The 24,753-nt window shown below is 45.7% G+C and overlaps 1 protein-coding gene across 1 annotated transcript in view; it reads left to right on the forward strand.

Moving 5' to 3' along the window:
* LOC112564391 (polypeptide N-acetylgalactosaminyltransferase 16-like) overlaps window positions 1-24,753 on the forward strand; it is a 57,422-nt gene that overhangs the window by 17,380 nt on the left and 15,289 nt on the right. The window contains exons 2-3 of the mRNA XM_025239164.1: window positions 15,051-15,223; window positions 23,481-23,588. Of these exons, the coding sequence (XP_025094949.1) occupies window positions 15,051-15,223; window positions 23,481-23,588 (281 nt within the window). The remainder of the gene's footprint in view (window positions 1-15,050; window positions 15,224-23,480; window positions 23,589-24,753) is intronic.

The following is a 24,753-nucleotide window of genomic DNA, read 5'->3' on the forward strand; positions in this document are numbered from 1 at the left end:
ACCCACCCTCCCTCACTCTCCCCACTTAAGTGCCTCCTCCCATTTTTAGTCCCCCCCATCAAAAAAGGAGAAAAATATGAAAATATTTCCACTGCACGTGTTTCCGGCCCCATTTTGGAGAAATGTTAGCCAGAAACACAGAAAAACGCCCTTAAATGATACAAGCGTTACCTCCCTTTTCGAGTGCTCTTCCTGTGCATTTTGCCTCCTCCTCTGGGAGAGCATTTTTGATTGCTAGACTTTCCAGCGAACTCCGGAAGTGCTGAATAGTTTCTTGCTGCAGGTAGCTAGGAACGGCTGTTAGTTGTTGTTACAACCATCTTCTACATCCTGTACTAACTTTTTTTTTTAGGGTTAGGGGAAGGATGGAAGAGAATTAACAATTATTACCAGACGAATTTTGGACAAAATTAAAGTCTAAAATCTTTTGTGATGCAAGTGGAATTCTCACCCCTGTCTCTGCCAAGTAACACCGAGACAAGACTGGGGGCCATAGGACAGCCCCTATTTTTTCTGAACACAACCGTTACACGGTCAAGGGAGGCAGGAGCTGAGAGCTGACTGATGTATCTCTTATCAGAGACTGTGAGATAGTAGGTTCATGTCTCCTGCCGGTCCTGTGTCGCCGATTAACCTACAAAAGGATCGATTTTTGTCTTGAGTGGGATGCTGGAGGGCCAGCTGTCTGTCCGGTCCACTACACTCACGGCCTCTGGCATCAGGCGACTGACAGCAATGTTGACCATGGCACCAGATGACCGTCTGTGTTTGAGTCTGTGACTACAGTGGGGTGACTACATCGGGTAGCTAATGGAACCAGAACTGAATTAGACCAAGCCAGTGATCTTTGACCCTTTCTTGCGGATATTCTTTTGTCTTATAACGATGGTTGTCAAGCAAGTACGATTTCCAAACTTTCATAAAACAAACCAATCCAATAAAAGAATACAATAAAAAATACAAACAGGGTTTTGTGAAATAAATCTTGTCAGAGACGTTTGTGGAAGACATGTTATGTACTGAAGTAGGGAGAGTGGCCACCATGGGAAATTGCCATAATTGACATGTTGCTTGTGTCTGCTTCGCTAATTGGATGCAACGTTTCTGGTTTGTTTGTGGCGGAACTTTCCAGTCCCAGAGGAAGTACAGGGAGGACGGAGATGGACTCGAAAGAAACAAAAAGAGACAAATGAAGAAATTTAAAAAAAGAATCAAAGAAAAAAAAGAACAAAGAGAAACAGGAAGAATGGAAGAAATGACAGAGAGAAAGTGGGGTCTGCGACGAGTTCTACAGACACAGGAACCGTTAGTGACATCACGCTGAGACGTCACGGCCCCTACAACTTCTCCTTTTGTGGGCCCCAATCATTGTAATTATTTGTTCTTTCCTTTTTCTTCCCGGCGTGTCTTTGTTTTAGCACCAAAGTCGGATTTGTAAAGGAGTTATTTGTGTAAATGTTCTTGTTATTCCGATGTCCCAGCTGACCGAGCGTCTGTGTGATCGTTGCGTTTGTACAACTCGCCCTCGACTGTTGTCAGAGGTTCCAGACATCTGAGGAAGGGTGACACCACCGTGCAGTCACTTTAGGATGTGTAAAAAGACAAGAAAAAACAAGGAAGCAACACTTCTCTTTAGACAGGAGGGGCGGTGAAAGGACGGTGGTGTCGGCATGGAAACTCGAGGTGTGATGAGGATTTTCACAGGGATGTCGCGAGCAGGTTAAAGCGACCCAGGAATGATGAGCCTTATGTTGCCAATATGGAGGTACGTCGGAGCCGAGATACGAATCCACAGCATCCAATTCTTACTGTAGCGGGGACAGAAGCTTCAGCCCATGCGCCACCAACCGACGTACGGACTCTCTCACACACTCACACTCTCACACACACAGTGGGAAACAGAGAACGGTCCAGAGGCGCTCATGCGCGCCCTCCTGTTCTAGAACACTCGACCCACAAAGCCGTGCCGCCCTGATCTCGCCTCCCTAAGTCGGAAATTACAGTTCACTGTTGCAGGGTTTCTGTTTTCACACTGCATTGAAAGGGTTTCTGATTTCCGGGTTTTCCGCAAGCTCCGCTTTACCGGTGTCTGATGTCAGCTGTCACGTGGCAGGACGCAAGAGTGACGGCCCCTGTACAGCTTCACCCTCCCGTTGTTTCGATTGTAGGGGGCGCTCGAAAGGAAGGAGTGAAAGAAAAAAACAAAAACAGGACAAACAAAACAACAAAGTCTCGCTTTAGCGTGATGAAATATCCGTGTGCAAGATTAGAAAGTCTCTTGGAAATAAAGGTTCTTGGTGCAATGAATGTGAGTGGTTCACTGTGCCTAAGAGGCAGTCTCTCTCTCCTTCTGCCGGCTTTTTCTTTGATAAACTAAAACTATCAGGCACCCGTTTGTACTAAAAAGTGGTTGGATGGACAAGAGAAGGTGTCACACCATAGCTCTGAACAGGTCACGAACCAGCAACTTCCTGCTCCTCAGTGGAACACACGAAGCTTCCTCTACACAGCGAGATTGTGAAAGTTGTGACGAGCTAAGGGTTTGCTTTTCGTTTAGCAGCAACTGTACGAGTTCATCGTGTACAGCATCTACTGAGTAAATACTTCATTGTGAAAATGTCGAAGGTGAACATAAAATATTAAAAAGTGTATTCCTCAGAAAATGTTGCTCCCAGTCTCCTTAACACGTGATGGCTTTTAGGTTTTCTAACAAATCAGTCGATGGAAGTAAGGGCATACAGCGAGAGAGAGAGAGAGTAAAACAAATCACGAATTCGTGTATTTTTTTATTTATTTAAAGGCTAGCAACAATGGAGCAGTGAAGTGAGGCCACCCGACATCCCACACAGTGGAGAGCTGGGCAGTGGAGTTAAGAGCTCCTTGTCACGCAAACACGCTCTCGTTGGTGTGCGTGTGTGTGTGCGTGTGTGTGTGTGTACAACTTAACCCTCTTCAGTTCAACACCCATCCTATATGACGAGTCAAGTCTGAGCTCCTTCTTGGCCGGGTTCTGTGTGCGTGCGCGCGCGTGTGTGTGTCCACGTGTGTGTGTGCGCGCGAGTGTGTGCGTGATAACTGTCTTCCCACCCACCCCTGTGTTCTGATAGTCATGATGTAATGGAGGCCTCTGTTTGTGTGGCATCCCCTCTCCCGGGTTTCCTTTCCTTGGCGAGTCAGTGATGGTCTTTTTCTTTCTTTCTTTTCAACGTTTTTTAAACTTTTTGTTTCTTTGTTTTCCCCTTCCATCATCGATTGTCAGATCCGTGGGCTTATAATGAATGCACACAGAGGCACCCAAGAATGAACCCATTTCCTGCTTTTTTCTGGCTCGCCTTTCGAGTACACGTCTGAATAACGGTGTCTACATCGTCCCTCTTCTTTCTCTTCAGTCGTTCACTCTGTCAGTCTGTCTGTTGGACATACACAACCGCTCCCTATCTTCTTTCAACCAACTATAAATAAATAACAATCCCTTGATTTAGGTAATGTTAGTCGATAAAGAGAAAACTTTGCTGCGATCATGTTACTTATTAACAGATGAGAGAACGACTGTCTTGTTTCCGGGATTATCCAGTAAAAAAAGAAGAAGAATTACCTACACTCAAACTCGTTTGCTCTTCCTTTACCTCTCAATCCTTTTCTTTTTTTTTTTCTCTCTCGTGTTTGCCATCTCAACCTTTCTCTCGCTCGGACTGCCAGTGTCTGTGCCAGAGTGCCGGTGTACACTCGCCATTAGGGAGGAAAGACCAGGGTACGTAACCCACAGGAGGCGGCAGAGTAGCGACGAGAGTTATCGGGCCTGACTGCACGTTCTGCGAGCCCAGCACTCGGCGGACCACGAGTACTTTTTCTGTTTTATTGTCTTAAAATTACTGCCGTGTAGCACTCGAGATGATGGCGGGACTGTAAGAAATGTCTGCGAAGTGCAAAACCACACATTTTAACTTTTCTTCACTTCTGCCTGTCGAGGGAATCTAGTGATTAGCATCTTGAAATAAAAGCTGGCGTTGTTGTTGTTGTTAAGCGGATCAACTGAGCATAGAGCAGGATATTATTTCGTAAAATTTGTGCCAAAAAAAAAAAATCCTTTCGTCTTCTAGTTAGTCTCCCCACCATTGCCGTGATATCTCGTATGTGCAAACATCTACTTGTCGCCAGAGGGAGCCGTGGTCATGAGCACACAGGTGCATATTATCTCCGTGATGATAATGGGCTCGCAGGTGCATATTATGTATCTCCGAGGTAATTATGGGTTATCGTTGAGCATCCGTGATGTGATAGTTTTAACCTCTTTTTACTGAGTGGCTGCGCTGTAAGTTATCGTCTTGGAAACGGGGTAAGGGAGATAAAAGATTCACAGATTTGAGGAAATAATATTTTACACTGAGCTCCACTCAGCCGTCAATAAAAACTTTAGATAGACTTTTAAGTATCAGGACTGCTGTCTTCTGCATACCATTTAAAGACTGAACGAATACGGGATGGGGGAGAAGAAAGGGGGAAAAAGGAGAAAAGACTATGACGATATGGAAGAAGAAGAAATGTCACATCCAACAAAATGATGAAAGTCTTCACCGGTAAGTCAAATAAAAAAAGCTCCAGCATCAACACCAGAAGTGCCAACTCTGGCCGACGGGTGTAAATCTTTAGCGAAGCAAGTTCCTTAAAAAAAAAAAAGGAAGAAAAAAGAAGGGTTGGCAAGGCAGGCTTGAAATCTTGACGGTAGCCAGCTTTTTTTCCTTCTCCTGAAAATTAATTCAGTTCATGCTTTGCTAGCTCACCTCCCTTGGGGTGGGCTTACAGATACGAATCGCTATGCTAGCTGGGCACATTTGTCTTACACACGTGGTGGGTTCTGGTGTACCTGTGGTCTAGAGACAAGCGTTCCTCCACCCCGCCACTGCCCCTCACCCTCATCCACCCTACATTGCCTGTCGGTTCTGCTTAAGAGGATTTTCCCTGTGCCTGTTATCACTTTTCTGTGGGTCCGATACACTTGAATGATCACAAAAAACATGCAGGGTCCAGGGTCATTGTTGAGGTGAAGTTTTACTCATTAACCCGGGTGAGATGCGAACCGCTAACCTTCATCTTCTCCACCTAGTGTACGGAGCTGGAGTCTCCACCTCGTGTGTTTTACTTGAAAAGGAGATAGGACTTATCTTCCGTATCAGCTTCACTGTCCTCTATATTTTACAATGTCTCAATCTACATCAGAAGACTCAACAAAGAAAGAAAAGTGAAACCAGAGCAGAGGGCGTGCATTTTAGTTTGTCATCTTAATCATCTTCAGGGCAGAGGTCTAGCTCAAGGGAAAGTTAATGATCAATTATTAGTATCGTCCTTAATCGGAGTTTCCTTTTTTCCACGCAAGCCGAGAGCTTAGGTCTAAACTTCGACATCCATTTTCTTCCTTGACTATTATGGAGATAATAGATAAACAGAAAAATAAATCGCTGGTGTGATTAAAATTAACCCCAAAGTATATCTATAACATTGTAGGAGATATCAATTATAATAGAACTTTCAGTCACAGAGCATCATCAAAACATGATCAGTGTCAAAAGTCTGAGAGAAGTTGCCAGTGTTCAGATATTGTTGTGATATTGTTAAGAGCTCAGGGCAACAACATGACTTTGGTTTCTTGTCATCTGACATTTGACATTTTGGACATTTAGACTGTTAGTGTTGCCTCACATTTCATCCTTCAGCTTCAAATAAACTACCAAGGAAAATGTAATCAGAGCAGCTCATTGTCAAATAGTAAAACATTGAATTTCCTGACAAATATTCTCATTAATAACACCAAGACCCTCTTGGCAAGCAAAGCCAGCATTTTTTTAGTTATCTTCTCTTGGTCATTGTTGTGGTCAACATGGCGAAGACTATCCATGACACTGAAGGCATTTTATGTGAAAGAAGCAAGATCATTAGATTTTAGTGTAGGACTTAGTTTTAAAAAACTGAAGTAGGCTGATTAAAAAAAATAAATAAACAACGAGTTTACCTTCAAGCAGTAAATAACATGAAAGCAACATTTCTTTATTACCAAGGTGACAGGAGAGGCAAACATGTACCTCCAGCATGTAGTCGAGAGAGAGAGAGAGAAATAACTATCATAGATTGTGTCCGAGAGAGAGAGACCTTGTCGCACGGTTAGCCTTATAAGCATTGAATAGAATGGCTTGTTGCTGCAATGTCGATCAGGAAGTGAGAATGGCGAGCGCTCACATCCGTCACGGGCGGCGAGGGGCAAAAACGCGGATTTCTGTGACAGATTGGCTGCCAGTGACGTGCCGAGGAAATGTTGCATGCAAATTGGCTGGGGCCCGGAATACCACTTGAATCATTTTCTGCAGCTCGCGCATCCATCACACATGACGGCCCACGTGCTTGCAACAGCCAGAGCGCAACCTGGACCCACAGGGTTCGCGTGTTGGAGTTCGGGGTTCACGAGGAACAAGGGGCTGCGTCGTGTTGGAGGGACGAAGTGTTGAGCATCGGAACGAGTTCATTGTAAACACCAGCGACAGAGAACATTGGTGGAGGTGGACAGGTGTGGGTGGAGGTGGTGTGTGTGTGGGTGTTTTGAGAGGGAGTACCTCTCTGGAAGTGGGAGGAGTGGATTTAAGGGTTCGAATCGCCAGGTGCATGAAGGCGGAAAACATCGGATTAAGGGTAGAGCCCTGGGTGCGCGGTCCAAGAGAGAAAGTCAAACAGAAAGGTCTGCTGGAAGACAGACTTCCCCATCCCCAAACCGTTCCCCTCTCCATCCGGTGGGAAAGAAAAAAAATGAAAATATGTCTGCTCTTTTTGCTTTTCTCTACATGGTCGTCCTCCTCGCCTGCCTGCAATTTGTTGTCTTTCACAACACGAGAGCGCCAAGCTGGTAACAACAGCGGCGGTAACTCTAGGCGGGAGCACAGCGAGCAGCAGCTGTCTTTGGCAGCTTGCCCAGCTCCTCCGCAAGATGGCAGCAGGTTAAGTAGAGAGCCCGGAGGGTACGGGAAGGGGAGGTGGAAGATTCGAGGTGAAAACCGGGAGGAGGGTGGAGGGGGAGAGAAGGCGATGAAGTGTTTAGGACGTTGGATGGGAGGAGCGGGTAGGGGTACGTGTGAAGTGGTTTAACGAAAGTCCGCACCTGGGAGCATCTCGGTGTTCAGGGTTCAGAACTCACATCCTCGGTCCACTTTCATGGAGTCCAACATCTGTACTCCACAACTATTGGCACTGAAAACGTGTTGACTGTCAGATCATCTGACGTCCGTTCGTGTGTTCGTGTGTGTGTGTGTGTGTGATCCCTTTTTTTTTCCTTAGAATCGAACTGTCAATATTATTTGCTTGCATGTCATCGATCTGTGTATCGCAATTTAAACTAAGTCGTGCCAACTACAATAGAAGCTGGGCAGATGAAAGCTGCCAACATTGACAGACTTGAAGCACACTTGAATTTTAAACGTGTTTGCAAATGGGAAATCATGGATGTGTATAAACGCCATCTTTGTGTCTTTTGTGTCCAGTCGATAAACGATAAATACAATAGTCAAAATAAAACCAAGAGAAAGTAAGGGCAAAGTTGAAATCGTAGGACACCTAACACCATCTTAATCACCAGGCTAGTATTTATGACACACACTTACTCAGACTGTTACACACCAAGGCTGGGTAGATAAGCTACCCACAGATACCGATTAAAACCTCGTATCACTGTTGGGAAGCCAATGCTGATGTTTTCTGTAATCAGCAGGTGACTGTAGTCGGGAGCTGCTGACGCTTGCTGTACACACGAGACCAATGCTGACGTGTCGCTGCCGTCGGTCCACATCCGGTCTCAGACTAAGACCAGATCCATAATGATCCTTTGTCCCTCTCCAATGTTTTTTCGTAAAGGATTATCGAAAACATTGAATATTCAATACAGGCATTAGTTGTGAACTTTATGGGGAAAGCGGGAAAAGGACAGGCATGCGCACTAAGGGAGATGTGTGAATCCTGTCTTTCAACAATGAGCAACTGCTGCATAAGCAGGGGCAATAATTTGTCGCTCCAGCAGTTCGCCGAGAGATTGCATTTCCCTTCTTCTGTCGTGCAAAGGGAAATAACTGTATGCTCCTGTAGGCGGTCAGCCACACACACAGTTCCAGAGGCAATTTCCTTTGAAGAATTTTCTCCGCATTAAGGACCGACATGCAAAGGTTTGGATCGCCCTGTCGACTCTCTGCTTCTGGCAGTCTCAGGGAACAAGAACCGGGGATGCTTTTGAGGCTATTAAAGAGCTTTCCTCATTAACCACCCGTCAGAACGATGGTTCTCGCAGTTCATACTTGGTTAAAATCTTCAGGGCTATTAAGTTGCCAGTTTGCATTTCAGTTACATCACCGGTTTCCACAGCTCCAGACCATGAAATCTTCTAGTCTTGTTGGGAGATATTATGTCAATTGTTTGTGACTTCTGTATTCTGTTTGAGAAAGGCCAGCGGGTTCTGTCCCGGCAATAATATGCTTGAAGCGAGTGGCGAGGAACAGAGGGTAGTGTTGGAGAAGATGAAATCTTCCACACCGCGAAAAAATGTTCGCAACTGTCATCTTGAGTTGTGAGTTGTTCCAGTTTGCAGCCAGCGCGGGCAATAACAGTCATTTTTGAACATTCGCCAGTCCATGACACAGAACAGACGACTCGACCAGCTCGACACATGGCTGCCAAACCGTTTGCCGGTGCTGTTGTTGTGAGTACATTTAAACTGCGAGTCCCACACCAAGCAGGCTGCTGTGATTGTGATGTGGGTTCACCATACATCCATCACTTTCCAACTTTTTTATGATCAAGTTTTAAACATCACTTGATGAAGTGTTTTAGCTCCTAGCTGCTGGTGAGCTGGTCTTTCAAAATCATTTTATCCATCTTTCAGTTTCAAGTATAAAATTATCTGGAAATTAGCTACAAAACTATTGGACCTATCTCTGAAATCAGGATAAAATATCTGTTAATCTTCAACTTTTATATTTGCTAATTAATAATTAATAAATTAACCTGGATAACCTCAAGTTAACGATGTACAGCTGCAAGCAGTAAAGGGAGACAATTATCAAGACGCATTGTTGAGCGGAACTCACGCGCAAAAAGAAAAGCACGTGATAAAAATGCTTCAAAACGTTGCGCAGGCGTCAAGGGACAATAACCCGGTTACTTCCGGATGTGCATCTGGACTTGGTGATTCATTTGAAATGTCAGTTTTGAGGCCGTTAATGAAGGTGGATGTTGCAAAACGAATACGATGATTCCAGAGAAATGTGCGCGAGCTTGCTAGATACTTTAGTAAGGTTGTGAGTGCTTAGTGTTCATATTTTGAAGCAGGTGAAAAAGAAAAAAAACACATTTTCTTTATTTGCGACATATCGCAACTTTGAAGTCAACCAAGGTCTCTTTTCAGACAGATAAAAGCCTTTCACAAGACGATTACAGGTGTAGTAGCTGTTACTTCATAGACGATGGCAAACAAACACTCACACAACTGCTTCGTACGAGGGTCATCAACGTATACCATCATCAATAGTGATAAAATGTGCATCAAGCCAGTAAGTAAAGCTTTGTAGCTGTGTTAAGTAGCCAGTAGAGGTTCAGTAATGGCCAACAGTTCTTCCCTTCGCTTCGTGTCCCAGGTTCGCAGATGTTGACTTTAATGGAGTTGAGGGGCGGGCTTCACGATGGTTCATGTATCCCTTTTCCATTCATAAAAGCGCTCGTAAAAGTAAATGCAGTCCCTTTGCTCCTCGAGACTTTGTGTGCACGTGATGCGAATGGCAATAGAGATGCTAACACTTCTGCAAACCGCCCTCGGGCTTGGAGTCGAACATTTCAACACATGAGATAAGCAAGTTATCCAGCTTTATGCCTTCTTTCTTCTCACTTTTCTATTTTATTTTATTGAGTTTAGTATTATCTCTAATGTTCTAGGTTATCTTAGACATTTAGCTATCATGCTGTCTATCCATGAGACCCCAGTGCCTGTAGCTATGGAGTAGATGTATGGCTACCACGGGGATAACTACTTCTAGAATCTTGAATCTCCCTCGGCACTATATACAGTTGGACTATGTCTTGTTGTCTGATCAGATTTTATTTATTTATTTGCTGAGGCGTTTGGTCAACAGCTGTAAATGTGAATGGCCCTGCCAACACATTTGTTAGCATCTTAGCTAAGTAATGACCATAACCTCCCCTCATGCATGCTGCCGGCAGGTGCACAACAGATGCGTCCTCTCTCTCTTGCTACATGAAATCCACTTTTCACACCGAACTCACAAAGTCGTCAGGAGTTGCCTCTCTTGCTGTATTTTTTTTATATCCCAAGGATGACGAAAGGATTAAGGAAAACATAAAAAAGTGTCGGCATGGCGGCAGGGAGGATAGGAACCTTCATGATGACTTTTGCTGTAGTCCCACCAAAGGTAGCGGTGGTTTATAGTCTAGCAGGCGACGGTATTTGGTGGAGGAATAAAATATGAGGTGTCTGCAACACCTTTCTTCTTTTGTTTGCTCTTTCATTTTTTGTATGTTTTTCTTCCATTTTCTTCTTTTTCTTTTTTGGTCTTTAAGTCTCTGCTTTCTTTCCTGAAGCTGTGATGGGGAATCCATGCCGTCTCTCCTTTTTCTTTTCTTCCTTGCTTAACCCGTTCTTCCTTTCTCTTTTGAAAATATTTTCTACAGGATGGTCACTTCAAAATGTGTGCTAGGTTTATCTAATCAGACCTGTGGGATAAGCTTTCAGTGTGCAATAAATTATCGAACTTTGAAAGGATAAACCACACTTGAGGTGCTTCGATTTGGAATTTTGGTGGAAACAGTGACCGCGAGACTTTATTCTAAAAATTCCACCAGGAGTTAAAAATGCTTCGTGAAGTAATTACTGCCTACTGACCTACCCCGGGTAGCAAATCTCTCTTGGATTGCGTGGGATTCATTGCGCAGGAACCAAGGCACATTAGCCTGGCAACCGATCAGTGTCTTGTGTCACGCCTGAGCTACCATGACGTCATCACCGACACTTCAGGTCCTGATAACTCTGGACCGTAGCCTCCTGCCCCCTGTGCGCAGTTTGGGAAGGGGAGAGAACTCTGGATAAGAGGAAATTAGCGTCATGAATAAAAGTCTGATTTGTCACCCATAAGGAGCGTCACCGGCTTAATGCAAATAACTTTTTTTCGCAGAAGAGAAATCGTTTATGTTAAATCATCCGTGCCTACGGTTCCTGCCTTCCCCGAGGAGCTCTCCCCATCCCGCCTCCACGAGCCTGAATGAGCTCCCCTTGTTTCCTTTCGTGACGTAGCGCGGGCCTGTGACCAATCAGCGACCGGCGTCTGCGGTTCACCGCAGCTGCACTCGGTACGAACAAGCAGCTGCATGGAGTGTTACCCAGCTGCACAGCCTGACGGTACCTCCTAACTCCCTCGTCCCACCCTCCATTGTCCACCTTCTGCCGTTGCCTTTCATCTGGCGCTGCTCCCGAGAGAGGAGAGGGCCTGTCGTGAGTCACGGCAAAGTGATTCAGCTGTGGCCTCCCGTGCGCTGTCGCCACGAGGGAACAAATAATGCAATAACACGCGTGTCGCCACTGCCAGTCAGCTCTCATGGAGGCTCCAATGAGAACGAACGTAGCGACCCGCCTGCCAAAGAGTTGTTTTATCGAAATTACGATTGATTGTACCCGGAGTCCGAACCGACGCGAGCTGGCGCGTGGCTGCAGGGGATAAAAGAGCCTAGAAGCTTTCGTTCCCTTTTTTTCTTTCTTTTATGTTTTTTTTAAAGCTTTTTCTTTTAGAATTTGTCGAGTGAAACGTCGGTCCATATTGCTGTGGGATTTGCAGCACGCGCCGGCGGTTGATTGACAGGCGGGAGGATTTCTGACCGGCTCAGGACAACGACTTTTGTTGACGGGTATCACGAGTGACGCTGAAGGACTCTTGGCTGTATCGCCATGAAAGGAAATGGAGGCTGAGCAATGTCACATTTGTATTTTACATGCAATGATCCATGAATCTGAACTTACCTACAGGATGGAGGAAGGATAAGCGCGCGCACAGACAGATGTACAGCACGCACGAGCGCTCGTTGACTGTCAAATTATTCTAATTTACACACGATGATGTCCGTCACTTGTATCAATCAAGCCTCATCTCCAAACAAAGGCATCTGCCTCACAGTAATTAACGGACTGGTCATGAGAGAAAGCTATTATTTAATCTTAAACAGAGGTTTTGGTGGATTTTATTTTCATACAAAGGTAATTTTGAGTCGCGAACACTTTTACAAAAGTATGAAAATAAATCCACCCCACCAAACCAAATATTTTCGGCAAATTTTTGAATGCAACTGTCCGTTGTCATCCGTGTGACAACAAGTGTTTGGCTAAGAAGACTCTCATCCTACATGATACCCTTTGACCTTAAGTGAATGAAACATAACTGAAGTTTCTTCCTGTACTGTCACGCCCGTGTGAGGCTACCTGATGATACGTATCGTTCGACCCGTTGACGCAGACAAGAACCGATACGTATCTACCGCTCATTTGCCACGAAAAGGAAAACTAATCAGTGAACGGTTAGCTGTTCAGCCAGCTGCTGCAGGAAGGGTCCACGTCCTGCGCCCAATCCTGGCAGCAATCTCTCAAGCATGTAAGAGATCAAACAATTGCCGACAACCTCTCCCACGTGGCAGATACGGATCAGCGAAGCCATCAAAGCAGTCTGTCGCTTCCCACCCCGCGCATCTCAGCCACCGACGTGACGCAAGCCTCGTCCCTGCTGCTTGCTGTTGCTGCACGACCGTCTGCAGCTTTTCTCCATCTCACCAAGCGCACAGACTCGCCTCGGCCGGGAGGAAGAAGATACAACAGCGGCGATGAGAAGGAAAAGCCATTCTCCGCGTTAATGGGCGCGCAGAGGAGGGTCTGGTGATTTTCATCGGCAAAATGGTTCCCGCGCCCTCCTGGTACCTGCCCTAACCTCCACACTCCGGGTGCGGAAACATAAAGGGCTGGGAGGCTGCGTCCCCAAACCCTTCCAACGTAGTTCCACCCTGCAGCCACATTTTTTTACTCATTCGTAAATGTCATTGCAGGTGCCAGGAGAGAGTTGTTGGGTGGCTAACAATGCTGTTACATCTTACTTTTGCGATGTCATCGGGGTGCAGTGGGCCATAGCTGCAATTTATTGCTGGGAGGCAGACTGCTGATGTGAAGCATGTGGATGCATTTGTGTGTCTGTGCGCGTGCGTGAGAGTGAATGTCTGTTTGTGTGTTTGTCGGTGTCGTCGTGTGTCCGTACTTACCTGTGCACCTGCGTACAGAAGCTTGTGCATATACCCGTCTGTAGTATACCTGTAAAAATCAAATCGACCCCTAACCTAACCTTTAACCACCCTAGGTCAACCGTTAATCCAGGCTCCAACTCTAGATGTTCACTTCTCGATTTAATGAACTAAATATTTATTTTTTAAAAAAGCACAAAACACATGCAGGATAGACTAAGAAAAAAGTCGTGTAGCGGTAACGCGAATCACACCCGTGACTAAAGCTGGATAAAGTATTCTTGTCCTTACTGGCCACAAAGCTTTATTTAATAATCAAATTTTCTAATTGTATACAAAAAATCGTGAATTTCCCACTGGAATTAATCAAGCTGGTCATTTGTAATTTGGACGACAATGTCGGAAAACGGAAGTCGTTGACAAGCCTTGACCCCGTGGAGGTCAGAAATAAGCTAACCTCGTCAGTTTGCTCAGACATTAACTTCGTACATATTTTGCGCCAGTAGATAGAGAAGTTGACTTTATGTGGGTCACGAGGTACCAGCACCTGCACACTGTTCAAGGAGAGCTCGGTCACAGGAGTAGGGTGCAGGGGCTGTCATTACGGGTGGTCTCGCCAGCAGCCTGCGAACGATTAGGATGCTGGCACTGGAATGCACCCGTATCGCGAGCATCACGTGTCTACTAGTTGTGAACGTCGTGGGGAATTGATGGCGTCTGGGGTCTCCTCTCGATCCCACCCTCCCACAGCCCCTGTCGCAAGCGAGGTCGACCTTCCGGTCACGTGACTAGCGTGAAAGGGGAAGTCACTCTAACGTTAGCGTTGATAGCGGTTAGGTATGAAGAAGTGGAGTTTAAATGACGGCTGAATGGATTGATAGAGGGTGAAATGGATGGCTCGATGGGATGAATGAAGAAGGATGAATTTTCAAGCATTGATTGGGAGAGAGTGTTGTTGTATTTAAATATGACACAACATTGTGCATAGGATAAAGCTGGTTACTTCGAACATAATGGATACGTGGGGTGATTACAAAACCTCTAATGAATGACTAATATATATTTATTACCTGTATAATATATATATAACTTATTCACGGATTCAATTCCTTCAAATATAGGCATGAATAATATATATGTCCTTATTTCTACGTATCCATCATATTACAGTCTGCTGGATTCTATGCTTATACTGACAATACCATGATAATAACAGTGAATGAGTAAAATGTAATTTTTATGGAGTAGAGGCACAAATCTGAAGCTGCATCTGAAAAAAATCTGATCGAGAAAAAAGATGATGGAAGAGAGCAGCGGGAGAGTAAGCAGAAGCAGACGACTCTTAATCAGACAAAGCCCTCGATCTCGAGAGCGATAAGATCCGAAAGGTTCCTCCTCCCATTGGCTTATCATTTCATGTAGGTGACGATGTGCTGCTTGCGCCCATCATTTGCTCATCCGTGCTGCACACAATTAACCTCGCTAATCAAAAGCTATTAGTGTCCTCGGTCTCTCGCAGCACGCGCCATCCAGCGCCGGTGGAGTTCGATGCGCGCTCGGCTTTTGCAGGACCTCCAGCACCGTCTGTACGACCGCGTGCATGTGAGTGTGTGTTGTGTGCGTGTGTTGTGTGCGTGTGTGTGTGTGGGTGCAGCTCCAGCTGCATGCTTCACTAACCTAACTAAAGGTCTGTCGTGCGACAGAAAATCTATTCACGTCAAGTGTCTTGTTCTCTGTTCGTGCAGATGTCCTCGCCAAGTCTCGACGGATCTCGGCAGCGTGGGTCCAGTGAGCGTAGTCATCTGCACCCACAACGAGGCTCGCTCTGTCCTGCGGAGGACGGTGATGAGTGTATTGACGCGGACACCACCTGACCTTTTGTTGGAGGTCATTGTGGTTGACGACAAGAGTACTACGGGTAGGTCATTCAGTGTTCTTCCTTCTGAGCGGTTTTTTATTATTTTTTTTATTATGAGCGAGAAGAAAGGTGAGGGCTGAGTGTGGAAATGAGCGAATTGTATGGAGTGAATAAAAAGAAGAGAGCAGGTGAGTGTAATGAAGAAAGTTAGGAATCAACTGGGACTGAGTGACTAAAATGAGAGGGAAAAAAACCCAGAGTGGAATCAATGGAGTGAGTGAGTTTTGTGATGGGAGGAGTGAGTGACTGAAGTGAGCGGAAATACTGAGTGGAATCAACGGAGTGAATGAGTTTTGAGAGGGGATTAAATAGCGAGACAACAGTAACCAGCACAACATCTCCCATAATAAACACGTGGGCCATCAGTAATCAGCGCCGGTTGGCATCAGTTAAAACCGTTCTTAAGCTGGAAGAGTGTCGACGTATCCAAAGTTCGAAGGACCATGATGTCCATTGTGTTGGAAAATGTATTGGCAATGTTTTGGTAAACAAGTTTGGACCTGCTGACCGGCAATGTTGACCAAGCATCCAATGTCCCGAGTGTCGTTCCTGAAACCACTGGATGACCCATCGCCTTCACACAGCTTTGCTAGACTCGGTCTACTGAAGCAAGCGGAAAAGACTGAGGGTAGATCATTCACAATCATTCACCTAATGACATAATAGAGGCCACCTTATGACTGAATAATTTTATCGTGCAAATTTTTTTCTTTAAATATCTTCTTTTGTTTGTCTTTGTTTTCCTCTTTTGAGGACTCCACGAAGCAGATGTTGACACGTGAAAAGTGAGCTGGAAGGGAGGAAAGGAACTTTAATTTCCAATTTCGTGAGCGGGGCTGGGTTACGACACAAAACTTTATAACGGCTTCTAAAACGACAAGGAGGCTGCAAACAAGAGCAAAGAGGTCACAGGCCAGCAGGGAAAGCACGGCTGTCTAGGGAAACAAACTGCGTTTCGCGTTTCTCGTGTGTCCGATCCTTTAGGGAGGTCTCTACATTTATGTATGACTAAGTGTGTCAGTGGAGTAGTTCACGTGGGCTACAAAGTTTAAAGGTGTAGTAAAGACTGACGGTGTAGCGGGATGAATCGTTGAGCAATATGAATCGTTGAAGCGAGGCATGCTCATGCGTAGAAACTATGGATCTTCTAGGGTTGTTGAATGAATTAGCAGACATTTTCGTGGTATTTTACTAAATCAAAACCAATAATAAAGCGTGAGTTGTATGTGTTTAGCTTTTTCATGTTGTTTTTATTTAAATTTGACGTGTATTTACTCTTTAGCAGACGATCAAACACCCACTCGCGCAGGGATATCAAACAAAAATAGTCCACTATCCACATCACTTGCAAGCTATAATAATTTGAACCTAAACGTTTCATTTGTTTATCAACTGTTAAATTTAACTTTTTAGTATTTTATTTCTTGTTAGGTTCAGTACATTCTCTTCGAATGCCTCGCTTCAACGATTCATATGGCTCAACGATTCATATTGCTACAACGGCGGTGAAAAGGCTGTGGTGTGCTGTGTGACGTCAGCGAGCGACAGGAAGTGTCGGTCATTGTTAGGATTTGAACTCAAATGATCGGTGGTGTGGGGTTACTTGGATTAGTGATATATATTAGTGATAACAATCAAGATGACTATGATCAATGTCCAACCATATCATGTCATCAGCTGTCACTGGCATCGAGTTGATGTCATCGGAGGACGAAAGAGACGAAAGAGTCCGGTGTACTTTCTCTTATTAAACACAACATCCTGTAAACCATTCACCTTTTTCCACATGAACAGACACGAAAATAGACGAGATTCGAACTGATCCTACTCTTTACGAGATTCTAAGCAGTTTTATTTTGCCCTTACAATCCCTTTAAAGCGACCATTCACAGCCAGAATGTTTCTATGGCGGTTTAAGTTGGTGATGAAGGATGGGGGTGCGGAGGAGAGGGGGAGATTGCGAGGATCACCTGGTCGGCAATACTGCCTTTGATCAGTGGTTCATGTCGTGACACGGGCTGCGCACGCGGTGGCTTAGCAGAGGATTAGTGCACGTGCACAGCAGGTGTGTTCAACGAGGCGAGCACACACGCCAGTGCATGTCTTCGTCATCATCATCGGCACTAGATGGTTATTATGTATTGTACACGATGACTGCTTCACTTAAACTCTGTGAGTGTGTGCATTTTCGGGGTGAAGAAGGTGGAGCATGGGATTTTTATAAGTTTGTGAAAATTGCAATTAGAATTTTTTTTTTGTAACCTGCGATGAACCTGATTGTGGTTCAGAGACTGCGGCTGTGTATCATTCGTCAGCTGTCAGCATCAGTAGACTTCAGTGTCCGAGTTTCTCCGTCATATCCTTTTCTCTGTCTCGTCTTTTCTGCGGTATACAGTGTTCCCTCGCTACTTCGCGGTTCATCTATCGCGGATTCACTACTTCGCGGTTTTTTTTTTGAGTGAAGTATCGATCGATACTTCCGCGCTGGGAATTATCGTTCTACAAAATACCATCGATATTTCAACAGGAAAAAGACGAAAAATGAAGCTGTATGAGTATTTCTATTAAAATACCATGGTTATTTTGTAGATAGAAAGAAAGAAATAATTGTGTAACAGAAATCCATTGCTATGCGTAAACGACGAGCCATGATTGTTATCTCCCATCTCGCAGCCAGTTCGCATTAGTTTTTTGGGTTTCTTTGAGTAAAGTTATAATTTTTTTACACTAATTTGTTATTGTACTGTATTAATACCATGATTAATATATTACTTTACACTCACATGATATTGTTTAACATGTATATATTATTATTGCATGTATGTCCCTATTTCGCGGAAATTCGTTTATCGCGGCTGGTCATAGCACCGATCCCCCGCGATAAACGAGGGAACACTGTATTTACTAACGAGCACATAAACCCGTTGGGTGAACTGATTCTAATTTTATCTCTCGCCCTTTCGCGCAGACTCTCGCGTAGATAAGATGCGTTCAGTGCAAGGGCTGCCCTCTGCTACACAGCCCGTGAAGTCGCCCGCTGTTACAACCCGTTATCCCGCGGCAGTAGCGTCCCCTGGAGTAGGAGGCACTCTCTTTACGAGGAGTTAGGAAAGGGTGCGACCACCCGCCTCCCTCTGTGGCCTCATCATCTCTCCCTGTAGTCCGAGGCGTGCAGCGTCCGCTGCGCCCTGCTGCGGCAATGAGGCGTGTCGGCGGCATGTTGCGGCCGTTGCACATCTTGTCGCCTGTCACGTGACTTGTTTTATAACCAGCACTTCGTATTCCTGTAGTACATGTAGTGGTTCTAGAACTGCAGTCGAGGGACGCTCTTTGTATTCCTCCAGTACACATGGAACGTCAGTCTCAGGCTGGTCACGTGACCTGCCATTTCTCTCAGTCCATGCAGGCGGTCAATCTGTAGTCTTGACATCTCTCTTCCGCCAGGCGCTGATGGCGCTACAACTTGCCGCCAACACCATCAGCACCAGCACCAGCACCAAGGGCGACAATCCGCGCGTGCTTTGCATGATGCTCGCAAGCAGCCGACAGAATATTAGCTTATGACGACAGGCGATGAGTTACGGCGCAGGCGCGAGCGCGAGGGGCGATAGGGTGGTTTTATGTGCCTCATTAAGCCCGCGACGTGCTCGTAAATCGGGGGATAATGCGACGAGTGGCGTCCCTTACTTCCGCGGACAGGTGGACGCCCACGTAAGACGTAGTGCACACAGAAGCCGCGGCCATACATCGTAACTCGCGAGACGAAAAAGCATCTTTACGACGCGAGAGCCGATAGGGGAAATAACTGGCGTTAAATTAACTCCGAGGGCGTACCGTTGGGATCTGACGCCTGCCATGCCCTGTCAGTGAGTGAAGTACTGTTGTGACGTCATGATCGAGAACGAGGGTGTGATGCCGAGCGTCAGTCACAATTTAGCCGATAAATAATAAAACAAAGTGGAAACGGCAACGTCTTTTTATGAGTGTGGGAAGCGGACGATTGTGCCAAAACAACAACAACAACAACAACAACAACAACAACAACAACAACAACAACATAAATAAATGAAAAGCATATAAGTAAAACATTTATTGGAAGTCTGTTGTTGACTTGAAAGAACATTACGAGGGCGACATTTGTTCTTTATGATCGGCTTAAGCTTCCACCTCGCAGCACTGAAGACGCCACGTATTATAAAAGAAGAACATGCCATGCTCCGATTTGATTCTCTACTTTGCTTTGATTATTTAATCCACAAAAACACGAAGAAAGTTTTGAATGACCATGGCTCCGTACCGTTGACAGCACGGTAACAACAGACTTGCAGGAAGTGACGCTTCTTTCCATGGGAGATCACTCTTGCCTACTGTAAGAGTTACTCACAGACTGCCGATCGATCTTCGAATGGGGTCTCCTGGTTTCTTCGTCGATCTTTCTGTCCAAGACCGTTTATGGCTCCTCACCCCTACAACATTCATCGGCGACGTGATCAGACCTATCATCTATCATCCTGGACGCCAGTTCTTTGGCGCCGTCATTGCGCTATTAAGTTACAAGTCGTTTAATAAAAGAATCCCCTCCTTCCTTTTATCTTTGTTTTTCTGACTGAAGCATTCCATTATACATGTGCGCACCCATCCGAGAGGAGGAGTTGAACACGGGGTATTAAAAAAAAAAGCGATGGGAGAGGTGGGAGGATGGTGGGGAGAAGCATGAGAACCTCGGATTGGAGGAGAAAAAAAGGTGTGGATGGGGTCCTGAAAGTCACGAGGGGTCGCCGGGGTCGAAGGGTCGTGGCGGGAAGTCAGACTGCCAGGCGTCAGTCGGCGGTCAGTGAACAGTGGCCGCCCCAACCATCGGCAATTCCGTCAGATGATCACTGCACGTCCTAAACCGGGCCCCTGCACATTCCTCTCTTTCCTTTTTCTTCTGGACTGAGACCGTGAGGATCGGGGCTTGACGATTCAAATTTCATCTCCGGCACTGATAAATATATATATATTTTTTACATTTTTATTCCACAACACATACGCGTGCAACATTCAATCATACACAGAATAATTCAAAATTTAAGCAACATTCAAATACCACAATAGAAATAAAAAGTGACAAAGCAAACCATCTGTTACAATGTAGGCAAAAGTTTCATTAACCTGCCATCTCCACTATCCTCTAAAGAGGCAGGTGTCACGGAGAGACGGGTTAAAGTTCCTTTAAACTGACACAAATCAAATCTGGTTTTGACATTTTCTAAATGTATATGGAAAATTATTTTTCGATACTAGGGTCGGATTGTTTGCCGACTTTATTAAGACAATCTTTCTGTTTTTTTTTTTTTAACGGAGAAATTATATATAAAACAACATCAATAATGGTAGCAATGACATATTTTACTTTTCTACTGTCCGTATTAATATTTACGGTTCATTTCTTTTTTTTTAAATACTTGATACAAATATCTAGAAATTTGTTTGATGTTTTTTTTTTCGAATTATCTAGAAAGACTCGTGACTCCATCGGTACCTTGAGCATATTAGCTTGTTAATTTTAATACAGAAACTTTCAGTCAGAAGGATGGCACATAACATCATTTCGGACCTGAAACACCCTCTCCACACCAGCTTCCAGCTGTTGCCCTCAGGCAGGCGCTATAAGGTACCACGCATAAGAAAAGCTGCCTACCAGAGGTCCTTCGTGCCAGCAGCCATCACCATCCTAAATAAAGGCACAAGGACTCAGGAGGAATCAAACAGAGACTGAAGAAGAGTGAGTGCTGACATCTGTTGTCAGCCATCACCTCGTGTGTCATTCTTGTCAATGACATTTTCTGGACGCAGCCGCGGTAAAGTTGAAGAAAAATGAACAATTAGCAAAATAAACAACTGATCAATGCTTACGTGTCATCTACGGTGTCACCGATCACCGCAACTAAAAAATATATCCATGGTATTCATATTGCCATGGCATAGCGTCGCACGAACTGTTTCATCCTACACTTTGTGCGACTTTGTTGCCTGTCTCGCGGTAAGTCGCTGCGATCTGCACGGTTCGGACACGATAGGGACTGTCATTTCTGGTACTGTCATCTGACACCACAGACACTGTTACTTCTGGCACCACAGGCATTGTCACAAGAGTTCTGTGGTGATGGTTTGGAAGAGTAGCATACCACCCTGGCGTTCCTCTTCACTGTCGTCATCCTGAAGGTATGGCGCCTCCCGCAGTTGAATGTCCTTTATCTTGGAGTATACCAAATGATCGTCTAGGTACACAAGAAGGACTGAAATTAAACAGTTCGGCATGGTGGTCTGCATTAACCTCTGGAAAGTGGCTGGTGTGGACGTCAGACCCATTGGCATCCTGGAACGGGCGTGTTGCCAGCGGCCCTAGCCAGTCCTTTTGTTGACAATGTCTTCTCAAGATGAGCTTCATGCACGGCTGCCTGTACTGCCTGCGCCACATCTGCGGTAGAGTCCATTATCCGATCAAGAACGTTCTTCCCTAGTAGAAGCGACACGCGCCTCCTGCGCTCACTTGTGACCACATCGACCAGGTCCTTGACCACCAGGATAGGAACGTCCTCAGACGCTGGCCGTAAACATGTCCACCACCGCCACTCCTGAGTTTGTTTTAGCTGTAAGTCCTGTATGTGCCCTCGTGCCCACTCGTCAGTGACCGTCGTTACCTCACTGCCGGTGTCGAGCAACGCCATCACTCTAATGCCATAAATGACAACCTCCGCCGTCGGACACTTTCCAGTCAGGCCAGCTACACTTTATTTCCCTGTCATCCTGTTACGGATGACGGGGGCAGTCACTTTCCCTGACCGGTCGGGCTGCAGTCCTCCGAGATGGTGTCAATCGCCGCCACTTCGACGCTCTGCGCCGCCTTCTACCTCGCCTGCTTAAATTCTGGAGCTTCGCGGCGTATTCGTCAACCACCTCATCACGTTGCTGTGGCACTGAATTTTTTTCTTTCCGTTCGCCGTACGCCTCCACTAGGACACCCAAGATCTTTCTCGGCGTATCTCTTGCGTCATGCGGAAGCATCATAACTCGACGTCTGGCAGGTCCCTCCAGCGAGCTCAAGATGTAACCACGAGCCGCATTCTGACACATCGGGTTTAGGGCGAGAGCTAACTCGACCTCTGTTTCAATCTCGTCGACACTCGTTGGTCCACCGGCAAACTACTGAAAGCGGACTAACTAGTATGCTCGTAGAGCCTCTGCCCACCCAACGGATAGCATCATGGTCCTCTCTATGTACTAATCTTCTGTCGTGGGCTTCTGCCCGTGATGAACAAATGTTTCTTTTTGTTAAGCAGTGCTTTTAGGCCCTTGGTCACCCAAGGTTTGTTGTTAGGATAAACATACACTGCTTCGATGGACTGGTGCAATCAACACTATTTTACTCCTCACTTTTACTTCTAACTGTGTGTTAAATGTCTGTATGGGTATGTGAGCAAAGACAAATTTCTGTCCTCCTGGGCAGACAATAAAGTCTGTTTTGATTTGATTTTTGATTTGATTTGATTCAATCTATCTCTGTCATGGGCAGCAAAATCAAATAACACGTTTACCTTGTCTTTACTCTCATGTTTGTGTCGAGGGCAAATCAACTGTCGAGGGAATGCATCATTTTTATAGTGTGTTGGTGCACGAGCTTGCCCCGGGGTATGGCGGTAGATAAGTTACTATGGTGATGTGTCTTAAGGATCACGTGACAGCGGTTGGTGACCACACAAACACCACCATGGTGTGAGGAAAGATCACGTGACAGCGGACAGGAAGCCCGGATGAGGACATTGACATGGGCCCGAGCTGAGAGGATGGACGTGGCAGCTTCATTAAAGTCTTTTGAGGCCGGCAGCCAGTGACTGCCGCAGCCAGCGCACGGGACGGCTATTGAACTGTTATGAAATCTCGTCAGACCCGCCCCAGGCTTGAAAGACAACTTTTCAAAGGAAGAGAGGGCTCGGGGTTTGAACGCGCCGACAAAATTAGACGCAGTGGTGCAGTCAGGCGGGGGAGTAGGGGGACTAGCTCTTAGTTGTTCCTCCGCCTTTCCTCCCATTCTGCTCTCTCTCTCTCTTCCCCTCCCTCCTATCATCTGTGTGCATGCATGCGTGTGTTTGTGGATCGATGTAAGTGCATGTGAGTGCGTGTGTGTGTATAAAAGGTATAAAAGGGTTTGAACAATTTGTGTTGGTATCGAGCGAAAAAGATATATATATATTCTTTCGTTCTGGTGTTACAGATGACCCAGCACGTGCTCTGGAAGAAGTCCCGGCTGTAAACAACAGTGGTAAGGTGCGAGTACTGCGGGCAGACCAACGACAAGGGCTTGTGCGCTCACGTCTGCAGGGTACGTCATCCATTCTTATATTATATACTGATGAACACACACACGAACACACAAACACACACACGAACACACAAACACACACAGATACGAATACGTGTTTCAATTTGTACAGTGTTTGCCTGCCACAATTAGGAATAGACTATATCCGAGAAAGCAGACTGCGCCATATTGGATCACGTGACTAGTCAGTAAGGAAGTTGCTTCCGATACTCTTTACCATGAATGTAAGCTCTAGGGATATTTTATTCTTTGAATAAAACACGTTTCATCAGCATATTTATCAGATATTCTGGGAAGCTGGCCTGCCAAGAGAGTGCTCGCGACGTCAACATCCTTACAATGCTTTGTGTTAAACCTGTCTGTAGACATCATTGTTTCTTTCTTTCTCTCCACTCTTGCCACCCTCCCATCCACGCCACTCCCGTCACGCATCTGTGTTTATAGTTGAGCAGCCGAGGAAAGTACGAGAACTGGTGTGAAAGTAGCTTCTTTGATAAGACTTCATTAGTGCTGGTCACTCTGGTGATTGATTGCCGCGGTCCATCAAAGGAACCTGCATCGCCCTGCCCTGGAGGAGGAGGGCACTTCGCCCTTTGTACTCATCTCAAGACTGACCACTCTCTCTTCCTTCTTTCTCGCACTATCTCACTGTTTCTCGCGTGATTTGCTTCCTTGACAGCTCTGTCACACGCTAGCAGAAGTGTACAAAGAACAACATGTTCAAAGAAAGTTTGATAAAGGATGTAGCGAGTAATTGTGATACTCAGACTGGATGCTAACATCTAAGGGAGGGTTGGTCGAAATAGTTGTCCAAGGCTACATCTGTCACAGCCTCTCCTTTCCTACTTCACAAGGAATGAGCGACTGTAGGGGTAGCTATAACTACACCAACCGCAAGAAACGGACTTCTAGGGTACCTGCGCTCGGAGATTCCCTTTGCTTTCAGTCGCTTGCTGCCTCAGGGGTAGCCATTATTACGATACATTACTAACCCCGAGGTAATTCAGTCCGTTGCTCCTCTTTAACTCTGTAGCCACGTCCTTAACTACCTCCAGCGTCAGCTTCTCATCCGGCATTAGCCCCTATTCTCCTTCTCCTCCGTTCGTGCCCCTCCCCTAAACACCTTTCATGTTTCCTGCAGTTCTCAATTATCTACTGTCTCTCT

Source organism: Pomacea canaliculata, linkage group LG5, assembly GCF_003073045.1.
Source record: "Pomacea canaliculata isolate SZHN2017 linkage group LG5, ASM307304v1, whole genome shotgun sequence".
Classification (NCBI taxonomy): domain Eukaryota; kingdom Metazoa; phylum Mollusca; class Gastropoda; order Architaenioglossa; family Ampullariidae; genus Pomacea; species Pomacea canaliculata.